Source organism: Boleophthalmus pectinirostris, unplaced genomic scaffold (assembly GCF_026225935.1).
Source record: "Boleophthalmus pectinirostris isolate CB_2022bp ecotype Guang Dong unplaced genomic scaffold, ASM2622593v1 HiC_scaffold_12, whole genome shotgun sequence".
Lineage (NCBI taxonomy): Eukaryota > Metazoa > Chordata > Actinopteri > Gobiiformes > Gobiidae > Boleophthalmus > Boleophthalmus pectinirostris.
The window spans coordinates 35,547,641-35,569,700 of record NW_026571018.1 but is presented as its reverse complement, the minus strand read 5'-3'; the positions used below and the strand labels follow the sequence as shown (position 1 = coordinate 35,569,700).

General features: G+C 38.9%; 1 protein-coding gene across 1 annotated transcript; it reads right to left on the bottom strand.

Annotated features, from left to right (window-relative positions):
* Positions 1–1,171: 1,171 nt before the first annotated feature.
* Positions 1,172–17,064, bottom strand: LOC110153990 (dual specificity protein kinase CLK4-like). Its single transcript, XM_055148277.1, has 13 exons — positions 16,984–17,064; positions 16,467–16,552; positions 11,603–11,712; positions 10,444–10,549; positions 9,158–9,224; positions 7,476–7,589; positions 5,985–6,151; positions 5,258–5,352; positions 4,888–5,017; positions 4,727–4,809; positions 2,821–2,900; positions 1,952–2,042; positions 1,172–1,327 (listed from the first exon to the last, which is right to left on the bottom strand). The coding sequence occupies exons 2-13, from the start codon at positions 16,498–16,500 to the stop codon at positions 1,172–1,174; spliced, it is 1,233 nt and encodes a 410-aa protein (XP_055004252.1). The 5' UTR covers positions 16,501–16,552; positions 16,984–17,064.
* Between the last annotated feature and the right edge of the window lie 4,996 nt (positions 17,065–22,060).

Here is a 22,060-nt window from a genome sequence, read left to right as displayed (position 1 = left end):
CTGAACATTTATATTTATAATGTAACTGAGGTAGATACTAATGGAAAACAATGAAAACTGGCCACATCTGCATTGTTTTAGGCTCCATAGCTGTACTGCATCAGAGGGGTATGCATGTGAAGAAACTATGCAAATCATCTCACTATAACATTCAGTACAATTCTGATGCAACTAGACATTATTTTATTTATCTGAAGAGGGGGTATTATGCAAAACACTCTTTTGAAGCTTTCTACCACATTATTTTGCTCATCAAAAACATGCCTGAAGAGGTTTTGCATGTCATCCATGCATGTTTGAGTCATCTATTCAAACCCTCCTTACGGTTAGCAGTATGATCCTGTCTCTGAAGGGGGAGTGACTTAGCACGGAAAGCAAAGGGAGGGGAGATTCAAAGAAACAAAACTGAAATGTATTCAATATGTCAATAGTTTTCTGCTAATACTGCATTAGTGTATAGCAGTTAATAGGCCATAGACGTGCAATACCACCTTTTTAAATAAAAACACATACTGTGCTTGTGTCTGCTGTATAGTTATAATCTGCGACACCCGTGGATCATTATGATATCATTTTAAATTTTAAATCGCAATATTCATCTAAAATGACTTAATAAAAGAAACAAGTCCACTGACTTCCGCATTACAAACTCCGGTGTCCAATGAGAGCTAATGTCGCCATAAACGTCATCACAGCAGAGCGGCACACACTGCCGGCTCGTCCTATGGACAGCTGCAGATCAGATTTACTTTTACTTTTTCATTCATACCAAAATGACTACATGAGGCTGCCAAATCCTATGGGAATTGACAACTAAGAAAATAAAATAAGAGAAAGGAAGTAAGTAGGGAGCAGTGGGTGTGTATGTGTGGTGGTGAAAACAGGGGTAGATCGGAGCAGTGATGAACACAGGAGAAGACTCAAACATGCACGAATCACTTTAAATACAACTTCACAGGGTCAGTGAGAAGGAAACAACTATAAAAGCTCAAAAAGTTGATTTGCAGAATAGGTCTCACTTACATTTTTTTTTCAGATGATCAGAGTCATGAGATAATCCATCCATGAATAAAACACTGATATATACCAGGCTTGAACTTGTGTATCTTGGTTTTAGCTCTGTTCAGTCCAAAAGTTCAAAGGTCACCTAACGCTGTCGTTGTGTTGGACGTTAGCTGCGCTGTTTCTTCTTGGCTCGGATGGGGCTGAAGAAGGGGTGCCACAGCGCCTCCTCCAGGGTGATCCTACACACTACATCATACTGCAGCATGAGTGAGAGCAGGTCAAACAGCTGCCGCTCATCATCTCCACCGCACTGCATGTACTCCTGCACACACACACAACAATGTCAATGACAATGTCTTATTCAAATTCAGAGAGAGCTGTGACATTAAAACACAAATACAGTTTAATGTCAAGGCGCTCTACCTTAAAAATATGTTTTTTAAGTTTGTTTTCAATTATCCATCTCCTTGGAGAAAAGGAGGCCAAGTTACAGATCAGATCTGTGGAGAGGTGACCCCATTCACATTGAAGATGAACATGCATGTCTTCTATCTAGTGTTTATGGCGCAATAAAAACACCCAGATTGAAAAACATGCTAGATCGATACAGTTAATGACACATTAGAGCCTTCACTCCACCATTTACAAAGTGTATCTTTATTGTGGCTAAACCTCCTTGTCAAAGTCTGATCTCGTCAGATCTCTGAAGCTAAGCAGGGCTGAGTCTGGTGAGTGCTTAGTATCAGGTGCCACAGTGGAGTAACAGTGGGAAAAACCTGTCACTGTGTCCTTATGTGTGAATGGCAGCTGTGACTACAGTAGTGGCTTAACAGTATTATAAGGTGCCACAATGGTAAACCAGGTATTGTTTAAGTACTGGTACATTTATAAACGATCCCCAGACATAGATCATTATCTTTCATATCTTTTTACAGTGAGTTCTGACCTTCAGTGGTTTACAGTGTTTCTTGATGTAAGCGTCTCTGGAACTGTCCTCCTCCAACTTCAGACGCTCGTTGTGGACGTAGTGCTGCTTTCTGTCAAACATAAACACTAGAAGTGAGATCAGCTTGGAATTGACATAGAATTCTCAAAAGTATCATAAAATCAGATACTAATCAATATTAAAACTAGTATCAACACTAAATGGTAAATAAATGTAGTTAATATGATTAAGTGAGATTCAGGAGCAGGACCAGGCCTCAGCCGTCCTCTCCTCTCACCAGAGAACCACAACTCACCTCGATCACACCTCTAATTTCCCAGAAGCCTTTAAGCCTTTCCCATCATCCCAGTTTGTTTCTGCTAACTCGACCCCACCCTGCCATCCCCTATTTTGTCTTTCAGTCGTAAGACCCCTACAAGGGGGGTCCCGTTCCCGCTGGGTCAATTGAAGATTGAGACGGAGCCTCCACCTATAGTCTCAACCCAGCCACCTCCGCCTCGCTTCGTACATTATCAATAAACTTCTTCGCACTATGTCATTGTTAAAGAATAGTGAAATAAATAATAAAAGAAATTATCATTAAATGTTTACTTTATTAAAACCATTTTTGTGGTTTCAGAACTAGTATTGAGTATCGTGTATTTAGTTTGTTCCGTGGTATCTAAATCGAGTATACTGTTTTAGTGTCTTGACAACACCAATATGACCTGTGCACTTAAAACTACAAGGGAACATTATAAAAGGCCCTGTAGCTGATGCATAAGGTAAAAAAAAACTATATTTTAAAATGAAAATCTTTTAAAATGAACTAGTTGTGTTTTTCATGCTTCTAAGACAGTCAAAATGAGCATCTTTAAAGCTTGGATTACTTTGTCTGTTTGAGCAGGTGAGCAGGGATCGGACCCAGAACTCTCTCCATCATGGCCAGATGCTCCTGACTGTCGTGGGTCTGAAAAACACATTTCAATAAGTGTCACATGAATGACGCATCACTGTGGTAAATCACACATTATGCATTATTTATACTGGCACTGGCCTTTAAACATGGTCTTGAGTGTATTTGCTTTAGTTTGGCAAATCATGTTTTAAAACAGTGGCTCTATATCTTTTCATACCAAGTATCAAAGAAAAGATTAGGCTTTTTGAGTATCCCCAGATTTAAACCAGGGCTCTATCTAACAACTTACACCACAAGATTCATTCAACAAGTGTGAAGTAAAGAAAAATACAACTCTATGTATGGTTTTAATGAGGGGACCAGTGTTGTGCAAGTTCACACTTTTCATGAACTAGTTCAAAGTTCAGTTCACACATGTTCAAAGTGAACAGGTCACGTTCATAGTTCACAATTTAAATTTTGAACTAGTCCATTTTATTTTTAGGTGAGATATGTAAATAAAAGGCTGACGTTATTTTTCACTTCCAGTTTACAACAACTTTACAATATATAAAGCATAAGCACTCTACAGCCACATCAGCCTGTTCGAGATTATAATGTGTATAATGTGTAGCTTTGACACATTTGTCTTACAGAAGCGAAAACTTAAAACCGCATGGCTAATTTGCATAAACTGCACTGATGCATCAGCTTCTGTCAGACTAAAGGACACGACTATATGTGAGGAATGACACTGCAACTTTTGGACGCGTAACTAGAATGCACTGAAAGTGAAGGAGGACGGCTCCACTGCATGTGCTCGGCGTGTGTATGGAGCAGCTCGTCCCGCGCGCTTAGATTTCAGAAAATAGGATGCATCCTATTTTTTGACGCTCTACGTGAGTGTTGGGAGAACATCTGCTGTTGTGTTTGTGCGTTTACCATCAGCACATCGTGCTCCCGGGGCAGTTCTGTGTCGTGTGAAAGAGCCCAAGTCCAGAACGACTGTTATTAGTGCTTTGAAACTAACTTTTGAAATACTCATGTTTGCCGTGGTTAGTCTGTACAGAAGGTAAATACAAGTCTGTTCTGCTGTTAGTTTCACTGTAGACCTGATACAAGCGGCTAAACGCGCCCAGTCAAGTCTGATCGGCTTTCCCATTGAAAAAAAACGAGCAGTCCCGCGTGTGTACGTCCTGCTGCTGCTGCCTGTGGAGCCGCCTCCTGCTTTGACGCGCGGCTGTGGTTTCACGACGTTACACGCGACAACACTGACGCGTTCTTTTGAACTCATTCATGCACAACACAGGAGGGGACAACGTTACAACATGGTTAAAAGTGCAAAAAAGTCAACTTTGCATAATATGTGTTCTGTTAACTTGACTAGTCTTTCCATTGTTACAGCATTCTACAAGTGATTTAAAAACAAGAGTTTCATTGTGCTGCTGAATTGGTTTTATGAATTGATGGTTCTCGGTGGTAATAGGTGCTAAACACATATTACTCAGTGGCTAATATCAATTATTGTTTTGGAACAAAATTTGAATATTGAGTATTTTGTCAAAAGGAAACATGTTTAATATTACACATTTTTTATATTTACATGCAGTTTTATCACATTTTTGTTGGCTGAATATTGTCATCAGGAAAATCCCCAAGAAAAGTAAGTTTTCAGTCTACATTTTTGTCAAAATAACCCCTTTTCTCATATGGTGATTTTAATACTACTTGTATCTTATATCTTTAATTTTCTTCACATTCATCGTTTCCTGTCATGATGAATTATGGCACAAAAACAAATAGTGAGTTAGAAAACAGACGAGACAAGATGCAAATGTCTTGCTCAAAGGAGCACAAATAGAAAGCACAGACTAAGTGTTTATATGAGGACGTTGTACCGGGAAAAGTGTTCGTCCGCAGTAAAACTCCATCAGAACACAACCAAGACTCCAGACGTCACACGACTGGTTCCAGCCAAGATCTGGGACAAGAAAAACACAATCCCACATTAGTTTATGATCATATTTTATAGTTTCATTTTATTTTGCAATAGTTTTACCGAGTATGACCTCCGGGGCGCGGTAATGCCGGGTGGACACTAGAGACTCGTGATATTCATGGTCAAATGTTGCGGTGCCAAAATCCACCACTTTCACATCAATGCTCTTCAATTTCTTTTCATTACACTGCTGCAAAACAAAACAGCATTTTAAAAAAGATAATTGAACTTAAAGAAGGGTTATTACACTTACTAATTGCTAACACGTAAATATTTAGATCACCATGTTACCATATTGTCTTGAAAACACTTTCTTTGCCGAAAACAACATTCACTTTCGTTTTTTGACACGCTGAGTCCCACCTTTTGCTCAGCATTCCCCCTTCAGAGTGTTACATCAACACAATAAGCATGAGTTTTAGATGTTTACCTTGTTTTCATTGTATTCCAGGTCAAAGTCAGAGGAGACAAGTAGAATGTTCTCTGGCTTTAGGTCTGTGTGGGTCAGTTTGTTTCTGTGAAGGACTGTGAAGAAAACACATAATTAGATTTGTCTGCAGTAAAGGTTTAAATTAAATAGTTTTGAGTGACATTGAAATCCAGTCCTGTAAAATATTTGGGACCAGAACTGCTGATGGCAAGTTAGGCCAATCAATAATAATATAATCTCATAGTTACCTTTTTTTCTGAACAACTAACCCAGAACTATATTTATAGACCCAGAAGTAAAATTTAGAAGGAATATTTCACAAATATATTCAGTCACAGAATACAGAATACCTGCATCAAAGTATATTTTGTAATGCCTTCAGTTCTGAGCGCTCTGTTCTGAATATGTCGCATACTTTCACACATACATAACACCCTGTTGTGAATTTATTAACAATACACTCATCACAAGAGACCGTGTTTTCTATTTTTCTCACCAGTACTGCACAGTCTGAAGTCTACATTTCACAATCAAATGCCATGGTGTATTCCTGTCAGGTAGTATATTGTGGCACGTCTCCTTCCAGCTTTAATGAGAAAGTACTGCACTAGTGACTAAAGTATTGTATTTGAATTTTTGGTCAACACTTCACAACACTGTCCATAATTGAATCAGTAACTGTTGCTCAGGTTGTAGACTCTAAACAGCATGAGTTGGGGGCACTCACAGCAGATGGCTTTGAACAGCTGAAAGGCCATGTGTCTGATCTGCTCCAGGCTGAAGGGGGCGTAGTGGTTCTGCTGCAGGAACTCACAAGTGCTCAGTCCCAACAGCTCAAACACGATGCAGATGTGTCCCTGGTAATCGAACCAGTCCTGCATCCGAACACATGCACTGCACACAGATACAAGGCGGCTTTAAGGTTTACATTTCATACCAACAGTAAGCGTGGCTTGTTCTAGAATATTTGTTTTAAATTGAAAATGTCAATAAATTAAGTAAAAAAAAATAAATAAAAAAAATGTTGTCCTGTTGGCTTCATCAAACCAGCACCTGCAACATGAGCTGGGGCAGTTTGCAGCCGAGTGTGAAGTGACTGGGATGAAAATCAGCTCCTCTAAATCCGAGGCCATGGTTCTCAACGGGAAAAAGGTATCTTGTCCTCTCTGGGTGAGTGGAGAGTCTCTGCCTCAAGTGGAGGAGTTCAAGTATCTTGGGGTCTTGTTCATGAGTGAGGGGAGGATGGAGCGTGAGATTGACAGGTGGATCGGTGCAGCTTCAGCAGTGATGCAGACCTTTGTGGTGAAGAGGGAGCTGAGCCAAAAGGCAAAGCTCTCGATTTATTATCAATCTATGTTCCTCCTCACCTCTGGTCATGAGCTCTGGGTAATGACCAAAAGGACGAGATCACGGATACAAGCGGCTAAAATGAGTTTCCTCTTCAGGGTGGCCGAGCGCTCCCTTAGAGGTAGGGTGAGGAGCTCAGTCACAGTGGAGGAGCTCGGAGTAGAGCCACATCGCGAGGAGCAGCTGAGGTGGCTCAGACATCTTTTCCGGATGCCTCCTGGATGCCTCCCTCAGGAGGTATTCTGGGCATGTCCCACTGGAAGGAGAACCAGAGGAAGATCCAGGACATGCTGGAGGGACTATGTCTCCCAGCTGACCTGGGAACGCCTCGGGTCCTTAGCCCCGAATAAGTAAAAAAAAAAAAAAAGTAAAAAATGAAAAGTTTTCATTTCATTATGATGTATACTTAGGTGATACATACTTATCATAATTTTACATCAGTTAAGTGAATGTTTGTGGAAAAAGTTTATGTACCTTTGTCATAAATACATAAAATTCCATTCAAAATGCAGAGACAATTTACACACAAGGAAAATATTTCTTTCTGACAGTTTAAAAGTTAATTTTAACAATATATATACACTGGCATTTATTTTTATTAGTCAAATCATAAATATTGTTTAATTTAGACATGTTTTGGCCTTTTGGCTAGGTAATAGTTAAAAAATGACCTCTATGCATGTCATATCTGCCGCTCATGTCTAACCAGGATGTTCAATTATAAACTTCACCAAAATTAAACTAGTAAACTTCAGACTAGTAAAATAATGCAATAATGCAGATTTACTACGGTGGACGTCTCATTTATTTTAAAGTGAATGTAATTATCAGGACAAATGGTTGAATCATACATGAGTTGTGCTTTACTCACAAACTGTTGTCATCGTCCAAAGTGTTAATCTCCCCCAGAACTGCGATTTCAGACTGAGCTACTACCCTGAAACAATCAATGTTCCTCACGATTTTCACAGCCACGTATTCATTTCTGCCACAAAAACAATATGAGAGACATGTTTTTATAATGACACTGTGAATTATTACAATCAGTGTGTTGTGATATTAAAGGTGCCTTGTGTAACTTTTGTAATGGAGGGTCTGTCAATTGTTTTTTCTATGGATATGTCATTGCTCTGCCTGGAACGTTCCACAGTATGACATTAAACAGCTCTACTTTACATTAACTGTATTTTCCGGACTATTGAGCGCACATGAATATAAGCCGCATCAACCAAATGTTCAAAGAATAAAAATGTGTACATATATAGGCCGCACTTGTCTATAAGCCGCAGGTGTCCACGTCTTCAAGAATGTTTTCAGGTTTGGACCGTCTGCTTTTCTTGCCTCTGAAAGCTTTGGTCATCAGTTCCTCACGCTGCCGTCGCCAACGTCTCACCATCGAGTCACTAATGCAGAGTTCACGTGCAGCAGCTCTGTTTCCTTCTTACACAGCCACATCAGTTGCCTTTAACTTAAAAGCCGCATCATCTGCATTTCTTCATGTGTTTTCCATGAGGAGGGTGTGTGCATGAAGCGCAAAATAACTGTTCAAAACACAATCAAACAGCATCCTCCTCGGCGTATCATCTCTTCCATCTGTCTGCCTCGCTCTTGCATCCTATCATGTGGCTCTACTGAGCATGTCTCCTGCAGAAAGAGTCACTGTCCTGTCTGTATCTTGTCAGTGTCTTGTAGGACTTCAGCAGATTTATCGAGGTGTTTAGATCAGGTATGAGTGGATGTCCAACTACTGAAGTTTGAGACATTTCTTCTTGTTATTTACGCACTCAGCTGCATTTAACACATACGAGTCATTAAAACGGATCCCCTCACCAATGTTAATTTAGCATCATAACTTATTTTATCAAACTATTTTAGTGCACTGACAACAAATAATCTGTCCATATATTAGTTGCGTCATTGTAGAAGACGCAGGGTTCAAAGTGTGAGAAAAAAAAGTGGCTTATAGTTTGGAAATTACGGTATTTTACTTCACGTAGAAATGTATAAAGTGGGGAAAAAAGAAAAAAAAAAAAACTCTGAATGAGATGGTGTGTCCAAACTTTTGACTTGTAGTGTATCTATACAAAGTTATGCCAGACAAAAGCTTTATCACATGGAGATAAACTGTTTTAGTACGAAAACATCGATAGCTTTTGTTGCAAGACAGCGGCGTTTTCTGCACTCAGGCTGCACGCGCATCTGCTGTGTCGATAAACAAATAACCCATCCATATATTCGCTGCGTAGTTGTATAAGCCACAGTGTTCAAAGTGTGAGACCAAAAGTAGCGACTTATAGTCTGGAAATTACAGTATTCAATTGCAAGTGGTTTTATAGCTCAAAAATATCTAGAAAAACATTCTAACTGTGAGCGAGGTCACCTCTCCACAGATCTGACCTGTAACTTCACCTGGTTTGGTCTCCAAGAAGATAGAAAGGTTTAATATCATACTGTGAAACATTCCAGACAAAGCATTAAATCTCCATGGAGAAAACCATTTGACGGACTCCCCACCAGAAAAGTTACACAGTACCCCTTTAAAGTCCGACTCACTTGTGTCGATCGAGGCATTTGGCCACTTTACCGAAGGCTCCTTTTCCCAGAGTGGACACGACCTCATCTGTGGAAAACAAAACGAAAACCTTATTGCCTTATTGGACATAAAATGTTTGCATCTAATGTCATTAATCATTCCCTGGAGGGTGAAGCTAACTGGAGGCACTGGTCTGTGTGGAGGTCTGTTATTCACATTAAATACTTAATCTGAGCTTTGTTTTAAAATGCTCTGAACATAAAGAACTGACTTAGCTGGAACTGCAACAGGTGAGCTGCTTTGTGCTTTTAAACAAGTCAAGCTGGAATTAGTCAAGAGTCTCAAAAATCAAAGACCTAAACATGACCATGACCTTTCATATTGATCTAAGACTCCTGAAAATGTGTTTAAAAATGTGTTTCAGATCATCTAAAAACAGCATTTGCTAATGTGTGCACTGTGTCACCACAGAAACCGCTGAACATTCCTCTATACATGCATCCCAAATTTTCCCAAATCCCGAACTTTCGGTCATCACGCAATTCATACTGGGAAGGCCTCTCTGAAAAAGTGAACATCAAACCGGCATGTTTGATTTCCCAGTTGGATGTGTCTATTGACAAAGCTGATGTTTTCAAATCTTTTGAACCAAATCGCTTTTGTTTCTGGTTCTGGTTCTGTTCAAACAGTTTCCCTTCTCAATGGAATCGAAAAATAGTGAAAGGTGTAGGACCAAACAGTCAACCTTTGGTTGCCTAAGAAATCATTCAAATCAGAGTTTGCTGTGAATATTTTACAGAAGATAAGAAGGCTGAGCTCGCACTTTCTTGTTCAACTGGTTTTACAGCAACATCACCTCTTGGTCACTTTGCAGTGGAAGGTGTCTCTTGGTGAACAGCTGGTGCCTTTTGCTTTGGCGTTGACTTTTTAAAATCGTAACCAAGGTTGAGTGAGGGATTGGGATTTTGCTTTGTTGGTGCTGCATATACAAAATGTTCACTGCAAACTCGAGATGATTTCTTAGGCAGCCAGAGGTTACATTTTTCGTCCTTCCTGTGGATCAATCCTGCCCAATCGCCTTCGCCTTTCACTATTTTTCAATTGCGTTGGGAAGGGAAACAGTTTGAACAGAGGTTTGCAGTCACACACATCTGATTCCCTTTTGCAGTTATGGAGTTCGAAGTTCGAAATTTGTGATACATGTGTAGAGATACATGCAGAACCTCCCCAGTGTGATGTCACCACAAAATAGCAATAGGGTCAGATTTGGTACTTGATGTGAAATGTTTAAGAGTTAGTGTCATACATCTCCCATTGAGCAGCAGTCCCTCTTGGTAAGCCAGATGCCCTTCCTCGTCGCTATGGTCACCGCTCTCTGCCCTTTGACCTCCCTTTGACGACAGAAGAGAAGTCTATGTTCAGATCCAGGGAGTTCGATGAAATAAGAAGCAGAGGAAAATATCACCAAGGTTTTTATGCTGGTTATTACTTTACCTGGAATGTTCCCCAATATGGCATTAAACATATCTATCACCATGGAGACAAGCAGCTAACAGTAAGAATACATGTTTTTTTGTTTTGTTTTTTTAATGTAGTTTTTTTTTTTAGCAATAAAAGCATCTGTAATTGAATAAATACCAATACTGTACATAACTGCAATATTTAGTTTATTTTTGCAATTTAAATTTTCAAATCACATTAAATTAAAGACACTGTAGGACTGCAGAATTATGGAAAAAAATCATTATCATGATTATTTTGGTCTATAATGAAATCAGGATTATTCAAATAATTATTTTATTAGCAACACTTATTTATTTATTGAAAATTAATGCAAAACTTTCAAATTTAAAATAAATATAGGCTACAAATGTGTACCTTAGAGCAGTTTTGCAAAGTATAAACTATAAAATGAATAAAATATACTTTGAACATGAAACATGAAACCTAAATAAACGTACTTATTTATATAAAAAAAAATCCCAAAATAAACTTTTTTTTAAATCGTTTCAACTTGATTATTTGATTATATGAGTTTGTTTGAGATTGTATGAGATTGTTTGACACACAAATTGAAATTGTGATCAAAATTCTAATAATTGCATGGCCTTAAAGACACTGTACCCGATTTTTACCGTCTCAAAAACATGAAAAACAGAGCTAGTTCTTTTCAAACTGTTTGCAGAGAATTTTGCAGTAACAACAACTAGCATACTAATGTGCTCTTCCTGATTGAGAAAAAGATGCTTTATATTTAGCTGCAGACAGTATGCAGTCAAGTTATTTTAACCTCAAGATACACTCTGTCTGTACCGGATCAGGACCTTTGAGTTCAAATGTCCCATATGTGAATGTGTTTAGTGAAGAGTGCTGGGCCAGATGAACCATATAAATACTTTTGGTATGTGATCTTACATAACGCTCATGGTATTAATGCTCGTATGGCTCAGCTGTATTGTGCATACCTTATTTTTTTCCTGTTCCGTGGTGTCTGTGGTGCTCTCTGTCAGCTCTGGCTTGATGGTATTTGTTTTATGAGGCTTTGAGTCTGGGGACATGTCATCAGTGCTGGGCTCTGTGGGACAAATAGAGTGTGGACATTATGGACACAAATAGAAACTCCTCTGCTGCATGTGCAGACAGGACAGTGTCAGGGGAGCCATGTGTGTCATGTAATGATGTGGAATCATAGACTGTACTCTATGTATAAATGGACATAGCTCAGCCGCTACAGCTGCGTTCCAAATAGGAAGTGAGCATAGGTGCAATCTGGCTCCATCGACCTTGGGTCCAATTCACTTTCTATTGAAAAATGTTTGATCCTCTCTCTGTAACTGATGTTGTGAGCCTCAGTATTTTGGTCTTAAGGCCTGTTTGCACGAGAACGCTTGATGGGTAAAAACGACAAAATATTTTATCGGAACTGCCTTTCGTTTAGACGGAGCAAAAATCTGAAACCACCCTCCAGATTGGAAAAGCTGAATACGCTCTGCCGTAGCATTTCCATCTACACTTCCCAAGACGCAAAACTCTGGTCAGGTCTGCTCACGCTGCGTACACGTTTACATCACATACATACAGTACACAGAAACAATGGCATGCAAACCCAATCGAATTCCACACACTTTTGCGTCACCCTATGCATGCAGATTTCCTCCTGAAAATGCTCATCTAAACGTGGAATAAAAGGACGTAAAAGGAAGACGCGACCGCACTTTTGCGTCTTCTGTTCAGACAGTCATCATATAAACATAGCCTTAAAATGTTCGTATTAACCTGTTCTACATGATCCTGATTTTGCTATTTGACCTGTATATCAAAATATGAACATTAATGACAGACCGATTAGGCACCTTCTGTCATTCTGGTTGCTCCTACTAGTGTAAGCAACAGGTTTGATTGACGACGTTGCCCCCTGCCAAACCAGTGGTGTGAGTGGGAAGGGCCGTTACCTTCAACACTTCTCCTGATTGGCTCTTTGGATGCTATGGTACATGAGCTTGCAGCTTGCTACCCACTATAACTGCCTCCATGACGCAGGAGCAGCGCCATCACATGTTGGTACAGCCTGTGCCGAGATAAAGTGCCTCAGTAACACAGCAACGGTCTCATATAAAGCTTTTTTTTTTTTTTTATATATAGGCATGAGTTGTTGTATAGTTGTAGGGAGTATTATCTGTCACATAAGAGTAAGTTGTACAGTTGTAGGGAGTATTATCTGTCACATAAGGTGAGTTTTTGTACACTTGTAGGGAGTATTATCTGTCACATAAGGGTGAGTTTTTGTACACTTGTAGGGAGTATTATCTGTTACATACAGGTTAGTTGTATAGTTGTAAGGAGTATTATCTGTGGCATAAGGGTGAGTTGTTGTACAGTTGTAAGGAGTATTATCTGTTACATAAGGGTGAGATGTTGTACAGTTGTAGGGAGTATTATCTGTTACATAAAGGTGAGTCATTGTACAGTTGAAGGGAGTATTATCTGTTACATAAAGGCGAGTCATTATACAGTTGTAGGGAGTATTATCTGTTACATAAAGGTGAGTCATTGTACAGTTGAAGGGAGTATTATCTGTTACATGTGGGTGAATTGTTGTATAAGTTGTACAGTTGTAGGGAGTATTATCTGTTACATAAGGGTGAGATGTTGTACATTTCCATGGACAATGTTCCATGGAAATATTTTCTGGTCATGTCCAACCTTGAGTTGTACAGTTGTAGGGAGTATTATCTGTTACATATGGGTGAATTGTTGTATAGTTGTACAGTTGTAGGGAGTATTATCTGTTCCATTAGAGTGAGCTGTACAGTTGTAGGGAGTATAATTACCCAGGACTAACCTAGGACTGATTCCAGGACTGAAGAGGAGGACGAAACCAGGACTGAACTAGGACTAAAACAGGACTAAACCAGAACTGAACCAGGACTCACGATCGAGGCTCAGAGGTGACCGCAGGAGAAAGGACCGACGGAGAGCTCCGCACCTCACGGTAAGTGCGGCTATTGCCCGATCGCGCTGCACTTCAGAATCACACTGCTAGAGATCAAACATTTATGTAAATTTGGCAACTGAACACATTCTGTACTGTACAGGAGAGACGGCACGGAGGAGATTGACTGACAATGGTCTACAATCCCTTAGCCAATCTGGACGCAGGTGGAGGAACACAATACTCACTCATACTCTGTAAAAAAAAATAAAAGCATAAAAAAGTGCACTAAAAAAATCCACGGAACAGCAAGACCACGAAAGGTGAACTGCGAGGGACGACTGTATAGACCTTACTCAGCCCACCCACTGTTGCCTCTAAAAGCTTCTAAACTGCACCTCTTTATGGTGAGACTTCTGGTTAAGCCTATTTATTTCAATAGAGAATTTGAGAAAAGTGTCACTCCCAAAATCTGGAATAAAGTTGGTGGTTCTGTGTCAAATATTAAATGTTCATGTGACCAACAAACCACACAGCACCGAGTCTCTGAGAGGATTTAAAACAACGTTGTGGTCCATATAAAACTTATTTACTGTGAGACTCGCAGCCAATGATTGTTAAAACAACTTCACGTAAAAAAACAAAAAAACAAAAAAAAAACAACAAATAATAAATAAAATGTGATTAGGCCTGTCACGATAACTAATTTTGATGCATGACATAATGCGATAAACAATCATACTGAAACTACTTCATGCCATCGACACAAAGTCAATTTATCTTTATTTAAATATACTATATCATTAAAAACAATGAGCTACAATATAAATAAATAACAGAATGAAATAAAAAATTTGCCATAGAAGTTATTTATTCTACTCTCTTGAGGTCAAATCTTATTGTATAACATAAAAATGGCAACAATCTCACCACCACTGCCAAATTGTGCTAAATACTGGGACCCAATAATACACTATTCTCTATCTTGAGGCTTTTAGTCAGTGTATTTTTACATTTATGGATTAAAAAGTAGGGATGTAACGATATCCAGATCTTATAGAATAGTAGATAAAATACGTTTTGCTTTTAAAATACCTTGAGGACACTTTGTTGTGAATCATTACCATCATAATCCCAAGAATTCAAGTAAAACATATTTGTTCATGTTGTCTGCGCTGAAATGAATCATGGGATATGTAGTTCCCTATGTTTATGAACTGTTGCTACTTTAAAACAAGGAAATTAAGCAAACAAACTTGTAATTTGATATATTGTGACAGCTCTCGATATTATTTAGAGCAGGGATGTCAAACATATGGCCTGGGGGCTGGATTCGGCCCTTCAAGACCTTTAATCTGGCCCTCGGCTGATTTTCTACAAAAATATTTTTATTATATTTTAAAACCTGAAGACAGAATTAGCGATTTTTCGCACACCATTTACAGTCAAAACCTTTAATGTGCCCGCAGACATGCAACTAGAAATAATAGATTTACAGTTACTACTTACCATTGTGAGCAGGTTTTCTCAGTAATGAACATTAATAAAACAAAGCTGCGCTCAAAGATAAACACACAAGCACTTGAATGACATTCAGAAGACAGCAGCTCCTCAGGACATGGTGTCTGTTATTGATGCACTTGTACAGGTTCAAAGATGCCAAGTTTCAGGAACAAAAATAAAGCATGACTAAATTCTATGAAATGCAAACAAGTTCATGTTAAAACATTGTGTTGAAATAGCATTTTTCTTAAAGTTTAAGGTTTTTCACAATATTATAATATTTTGTAAAAGAAAGAGTTCATCAATTAAAAAAAGATTTCTGAAATAGATTTGCGTTTGTCTGCACAAATATTTGAACTTATTTCTATTTTTGGGGTATATATGCCATTTTTTCCCCCAGCCCCTTTGGGATCAAAATAGGTTGGATATGGCCCCCGGACCAAAATGAGTTTGACGTCCCTGATTTAGAGACTTTTGACGAGATCACATTGTTACATCCCTATTAAAAAGTGCATTATTCTGGATAATAGAGATATTAGAAGTAATTGTTTGACTAGACGACTGGCCAAACTGGAAAGTTTGATTTCATAAAGCTGTTAGACAATTTGATAAACTGTTGATCCACAAAGTACTTGGACACAGGAGCTCACACACGCATAATGTAACAAAGAGTAAAAAATATAAATGGTAAAAAGAAATTCTAAATAAGCAGCAAAAAAAGAGACGACACAGGTGTCAAATAAGACATAATGATATAAATGTATATGATAAATAAAATAAAATTAAAATAAGCATAAAAGGTCATAAGGAAAACGGTGCAGTTGTAGGGAGTATTATATGTTAATAATGATGATGAGTTGTTGTACAGTTGTAGGGAGTATTATCTGTCCCATAAGAGTGAGTTGTTGTACAGTTGTAGGGAGTATTATCTGTTCCATAAGAGTAAGTTGTACAGTTGTAGGGAGTATTATCTGTCCCATAAGAGTGAGTTGTTGTGCAGTTGTAGGGAGTATGAAGTGTCAGATGAAGCCGATGCATTTTAGATAATAAAAATATACAAGTATTAAATACATATTAAATCTAAATTGCAACTTAAAATGTTTTAGTTGTTTTTTAATTTGCAGTGGCTCTACATCACACTAGCACATTTTTTCCCCCCAAATTTATCGAGTATCACCAATGAAGAAAGTCAAATTGGAGAAGGAAGTGCATGCAGAGCCGTGGGAAAATTAAGAATAAAGATCCCTCAAACATGCATCAATCACTCTAATTAGAACTTCTTAAATGAGAAGGGAAACAACTATATTTCGGTTAAAAGGTATAAAAAAGAAGTTGATTTTGTAGAACATGTTGCCTTTATGTCCTTAAAATTTCAAATGAAGTAAATGTGTTACCTGCAGTTAATTCACTCTGGTCTTTTTGCCCCATTTTTCTGGGTCGACCTCTGGTGTTCCTCAATCTCTGCCCGATCTGAAGACAACTGGAACAAGAGACAAAAACAACAAATGTTTCACAATTTTGACATGTTCACAAAGTATTCTACTATAATTCAGAAAAAGTCATTTTTCAACAGCTCAGAATGTAACTTGATTGTGAGTGAAGAAGCAGATTAGTCCTGATGTAGACTTGGTTTAGTTCTATTCAAGTTCTGGTTTAGTCCTGTCTGGTTCGGGCTTAGTACCAGTTTAGTCCCAATTTTGAAATTCTGTAAAAAAATGCTCTCCAAATATGTATTGTGATTTGTAATGTTGATTTTGAGTAGGTTTGTTTGTTGTCAAAAAAATGATAAAATTATATTAAACCAAAAATATCTTCAAATAAAAAATAAATAAATAAATAAAATAATTAAATTTAAGCAATTAATACTTTTAAGCAACAGAATTCTTTGTAGAAATTTTGGTTTGGGTTTACCTGAAATCTCTGCTTGAGTCTTTGGTTTTGTTTTATCGCTGGGTTAGTCCTGGTTTAGTTCTGACTTAGCGCTGCTCTAGTCCTGCTCTGGTCCTCCTCTGTTCTGACAGTGGTCCAGTTAATGCAGGTTTGTCCAAAGGGTTAAAGACACTCCCTCTTCTCTGTTTTCAGATCTATTCATAGTTTAGACCCACGACCTCCGGACCTGCTCCTGCGGGCCTTCCTGGTTCCTTTTCCTGGCCTTTGGGATGCATTACTTTCCCTTAACCTTCAGCAAGACCCCATGGACAAATTAAGAGAAAGTACTTTCAGCAAAACAAGAAACGCAATAAATGAATGTTATGTAGTTATCATCACCACAACCACAAAACAATAGGTTTTTATTCACAAAAGGGTTGTCAAAAGCATCAAAAATCAGATACTAAAACAAGAAACCTCTAGTTGGACGCTTCTTCCTTTGAAAGCAGAAGTAGGTTTTTCAGTTCTCGCGTCTGACACACAAACGCACCGCATCAACACTCCAAATGAGAAAGATGGATTAGCCTAGACACAAATCTCCCGTGGACTTTCCATTTAAGCCTGGTGCCTGAATACATTCTACTTTATTAAGAAAGAGTGTTTTTATTATTCTGGTGCTATCAGGTCAGCAGTGAGTATCCAGTCTATTCCTATGAGTATCGAAATCCAGTTTAACATTTTAGTATCGCGACAAACTGAACTTGAAGACAGTTTAATTGCAGATTTGTTGATCTGGTTTATGGTTCATATTAGGGCTGGGTATCATTAAGAAGTTGCCGATACGATACATACCTCGATACACAGGCCACGATACGATACATATCTCGATACAGTGCACTTTCGATTTGATATATATTTCAAACCGATTCGATACAGTTCAATAAAAAATAAAGGCTAAATCATGGCTGTGATACTAAAAGTCTTTGTTAAACCACTTCTTGTGCAAAGTTCATATGAAACACAAACATTTTAATCTTCAAAATAGAGTCAAAATGTCAAATGTGTTGCATAAATGAGTTTCCTTTCACTCCACAAGCAACAAAACTGTAGCTCTGTAACAAAATAATTTAGTAAAACACACATAAAAATACTCTTGATATATCGATACAGTAGCCCACGATATCGATACTGTATCCTCACATTAAACGATACGATATTCCGATATTTTTGCACACCCCTAGTTCATATCTCTGTAATTACTGGGCCTATCCACATTAAATAAAAACTGTCACAAAGTTCAGCGTCTTAAAAAAAGTGAAATAATGTTTTCGCTGTAGCATTAACGGTACCATTATTCAAATCCAAAGATGTGACTGTTGTCAGCTGAAAGGTCTCTCGGTCATAAGTTTAATAGGAGATGTGTGTGGAGCCGATCCCAAACATCCCAAATAATGTTTGTCTCAACATGTACATCCCACGTTTGGAGATTTCTATCAGTGAATCTTCCGTAGAGTTACACAGGGCCCTGCTCCATCTGAATTATGAGCTGCAAAAAAACTTGTGCTCCACCAACATAACCAATCATCTATTTTCACGCCACAGAATCGGGGTTTGCAGGTCAATCCCTACTACCTGAACTCAATGCTATTATTGTGTGATTGAGCAAGACACTTAAGAAGCCACCGCCTCTGTGTGAATGTGTTAGAGCATGGGGTGAAGCAGCCATGTTTCTGTCACCAAGTCAGACTGAAGTGTAAATGAATAAAGTGTCAACAACATCTTCGAAATAGGAACAGACCAAGACCCAAGCTCAGATCTGCAGAATGGTCCCAGCGCGCCCACTGCTCCTGACAGATCCAACGATGGCTCAGTAATTATATGAATTTTAATTAAAGATCCTATATTATGCAAAATGGAACGTGTGTTTAAAGTTAATATTTCAGTCTTCTCTCAAATTTTAATGCTACTGGACGGGTTTAAAATGTTCTAAAGTGTTCTAAGGATCAGCGTCAAACCTCCAAACTACATGCTCAAGTTAACAGCTACCTTCCATACTCTACATAGTCATATACAAACCTCCTCAGCACTGTCAAAGTTTTATTGATGATTTTACTGAGATGCTTTCAGTTGTTTGCACAGACTTTGATGGTTTAGTCATTACAGGTGATTTTAATGTACATGTGGATAATGTGTGTGACAAAAATGCCAAAGAGCTTAGTGTTGTCCTTGAAACTTTTGGTCTGACTCAGCATGTCAGTGAGCCCACTCACAACAGAGGGCACACTCTGGACCTGCTCATTACAAAGGGTGTAAATATTTCAAATGTCAGTGTGGTTGATGTTGCTCTGTCTGATCATTTCTGTGTCTTCTTTGACCTGTCTGTTATTCCCAAACCACCGGCTGCTCCTACAGTTGTTCGAAGGAGACACATAAATGATAACACAGGTGCACTGTTCATGGAAATGATACATTTTGAAATTGCCTCATGTTCTAATGTTGATGATGTGTTGAACTCTGTGACTTTGAGTGTTTTGAATGTTCTGGCTGCCATCGCCCCGATAAAGGTTAAACTGGTTAAAGATAGGCAAAAAAGCTCCGTGGAGGAATGATGACTCAGTCAGGGCACAGAAAAGGGAGTGCCGGAAGGCTGAGCGGAAATGGCGCAAGTCAACCTCCAGGTTCATTATGAGATTTACAGAGGAACAATGCATATGTACAACTACACTTTGAGTAAACAAGAGAGAAGTATTTTTCGGACATTATTGGTAATTGCAGTAACAACTCTCGTGTCCTGTTTGCAACAGTGAACAGATTAACAAACCCTCCAGCTCCACTGCCACTAGAACTAATTTCCACATCTAAATGTAATGAGTTTGCAGTTTTCTTTAATGACAAAGTTCAGGGCATCAAAAATGCCATCAATTCCACAACACAAATAACAAGCATGCAGCCACAGAGACACTTAGAGCTGAATCACTTTGCACCTGTAACTGACAAAACTGTTTTAGAGATCGTTACCAGTCTGAGTTCATCTACTTGCTGCCTGGACATGTTACCCACTAGATTTCTAAAGTCCGTCCTCAACAGTTTACTTTCACCACTCACTCACATAGTTAACATGTCACTTCAATCTGGAACATTCCCAAATGCGTTGAAAACTGCGGTCATTAAGCCTCTCCTAAAGAAGAGCAGTCTTGATGCCACAGTACTGAACAATTTCAGACCCATCTCAAATCTGCCGTTTTTTGGCAAAGTCCTTGAAAAAAAGCTGTTTACCAACAGCTTACGAACTTTCTCCAAATGAACAACTCCTTTGATGTTTTCCAGTCAGGTTTTAGAGCCCACCACAGCACTGAGACTGCTCTTATCAAGGTGACAAATGACATCCGCCTGAACACTGATGCAGGCAAAGTCTCAGTCTTGATCCTGTTAGATCTGAGTGCTGCTTTTGACACTGTCGATCATGGGATCCTCTTACAGAGACTAGAGGACTGGGTGGGCATCTCTGGTACTGTACTAAACTGGTTCAAGTCCTATCTAGAAGACAGGAAGTATTTTGTTGAAATTGGAAACTGTGTCTCAGATGACATGGCCCTGACCTGTGGGGTGCCTCAGGGGTCAATCCTGGGTCCCCTGTTGTTCAATCTCTACATGCTGCCATTAGGCCAGTTAATAAGCAGCAATAACGTGTCGTACCACAATTATGCAGATGACACTCAGATCTACGTCTCTCTGGCAGCAGGAGACTATGGACCAGTGGAGTCACTTGGTCACTGCATCCAACAGATCAGTGTGTGGATGCAAAACAACTTTCTCCAGCTAAACTCTGACAAGACTGAAGTCATAGTGTTTGGTCCACAGAAACAAAGGGACAGTGTCAGCAGTCACCTCCAGTCTCTCGCTCTAAAACCTTCAAATCAGGCAAGAAATCTAGGGGTAATAATGGACTCAGACTTGAACTTTAACAGTCACATAAAATCAATAACATCTGCAGCCTTTTTACCATCTAAAAAACATAGCAAAAATCAAAGGTTTACTGTCTAAAGCAGACTTGGAGAAACTTATCCATGCATTTGTCTCCAGTAGGTTAGACTACTGTAATGGTCTGCTCACTGGTCTCTCCAAACGAGCTGTGAGACAGCTGCAGAACATCCAGAATGCTGCAGCTCGGGTCCTTACTCGAACTAGGAAGTACGAGCACATAAGTCCTGTGCTCAGGTCTCTGCACTGGCTTCCTGTGCCTCAGAGAATAGACTTTAAAGCAGCTCTGCTTGTGTACAAGTCTCTCCATGGCCGAGCACCAAAGTACATCTGTGACATGTTAGTGTCATATGAACCATCTCGCACTCTGAGGACCTCAGGGACCGGCCTCCTGCTGGTGCCCAGAGTCAGAACTAAACAAGGGGAGTCAGCGTTTCAGGTTCATGCAGCTAAAACCTGGAACAGTCTTCCTGAACATGTGAGACAGGCCTCTTCTGTGACGCTGTTTAAATCCAGACTCAAAACATTTCTGTTTAACTGTGCATATAACTGAAAGGTTTTCATTCCGCACTCTTCTCTCCAATTTATGTCTCTCTTTTTTAATTTTAATCTTCATGATTATTTATGTTTTGATTTGTTTTTATTATGATTTTAATGTATTTCTTATTCTGTAAAGCACTTTGAATTACTTTGTGTACGAATTGTGCTATACAAATAAACTTGCCTTGCCTTGCCTTGCCTTTTACCTTTTTTTTTTTTTTTTTAATTCGTGCACATGCTCTGAAGTGTTCACATTGGAGACAAGTCTGAAATGTGAACTGCTAAACTAATACCCTAAGAATCCCGTGCATTTCCGAACATGTTTGTATAAATACTTGAAGAAGATGTGAGTCACTGAGGCCACTACGAATCTCTCTGGGCGTGATTGACAGGTGGATTAGCCAATCAGAGACCTGCATGGTTCCTCCGTATCAAAACAAATACGGCTGCTTTTGAGGAAAAAAAGAAAAGAAAAAGAAGATCACAGGGGACTGAAAAAACACGGAGGATTTTTGCCGAATCAATGAGTGACGAAATAAACTCAAAAATTTTCACATGCGTCACTGAAATAAAAAAAACAAAAAAAACTCTGAATATT

Excerpts from the sequence above, each read along its gene's own strand:
- LOC110153990 (XM_055148277.1), bottom strand. The coding sequence starts at position 16,500 with ATGGGGCAAAAAGACCAGAGTGAATTAACTGCAG. Across the intron at positions 9,225-10,443 it reads ACTGCTGCTCAATGGGAGAT|ATGAGGTCGTGTCCACTCTG; the intron begins GTATGACACTAA and ends TGTTTTCCACAG. Across the intron at positions 1,328-1,951 it reads AACACTGTAAACCACTGAAG|GAGTACATGCAGTGCGGTGG; the intron begins GTCAGAACTCAC and ends GTGTGTGTGCAG.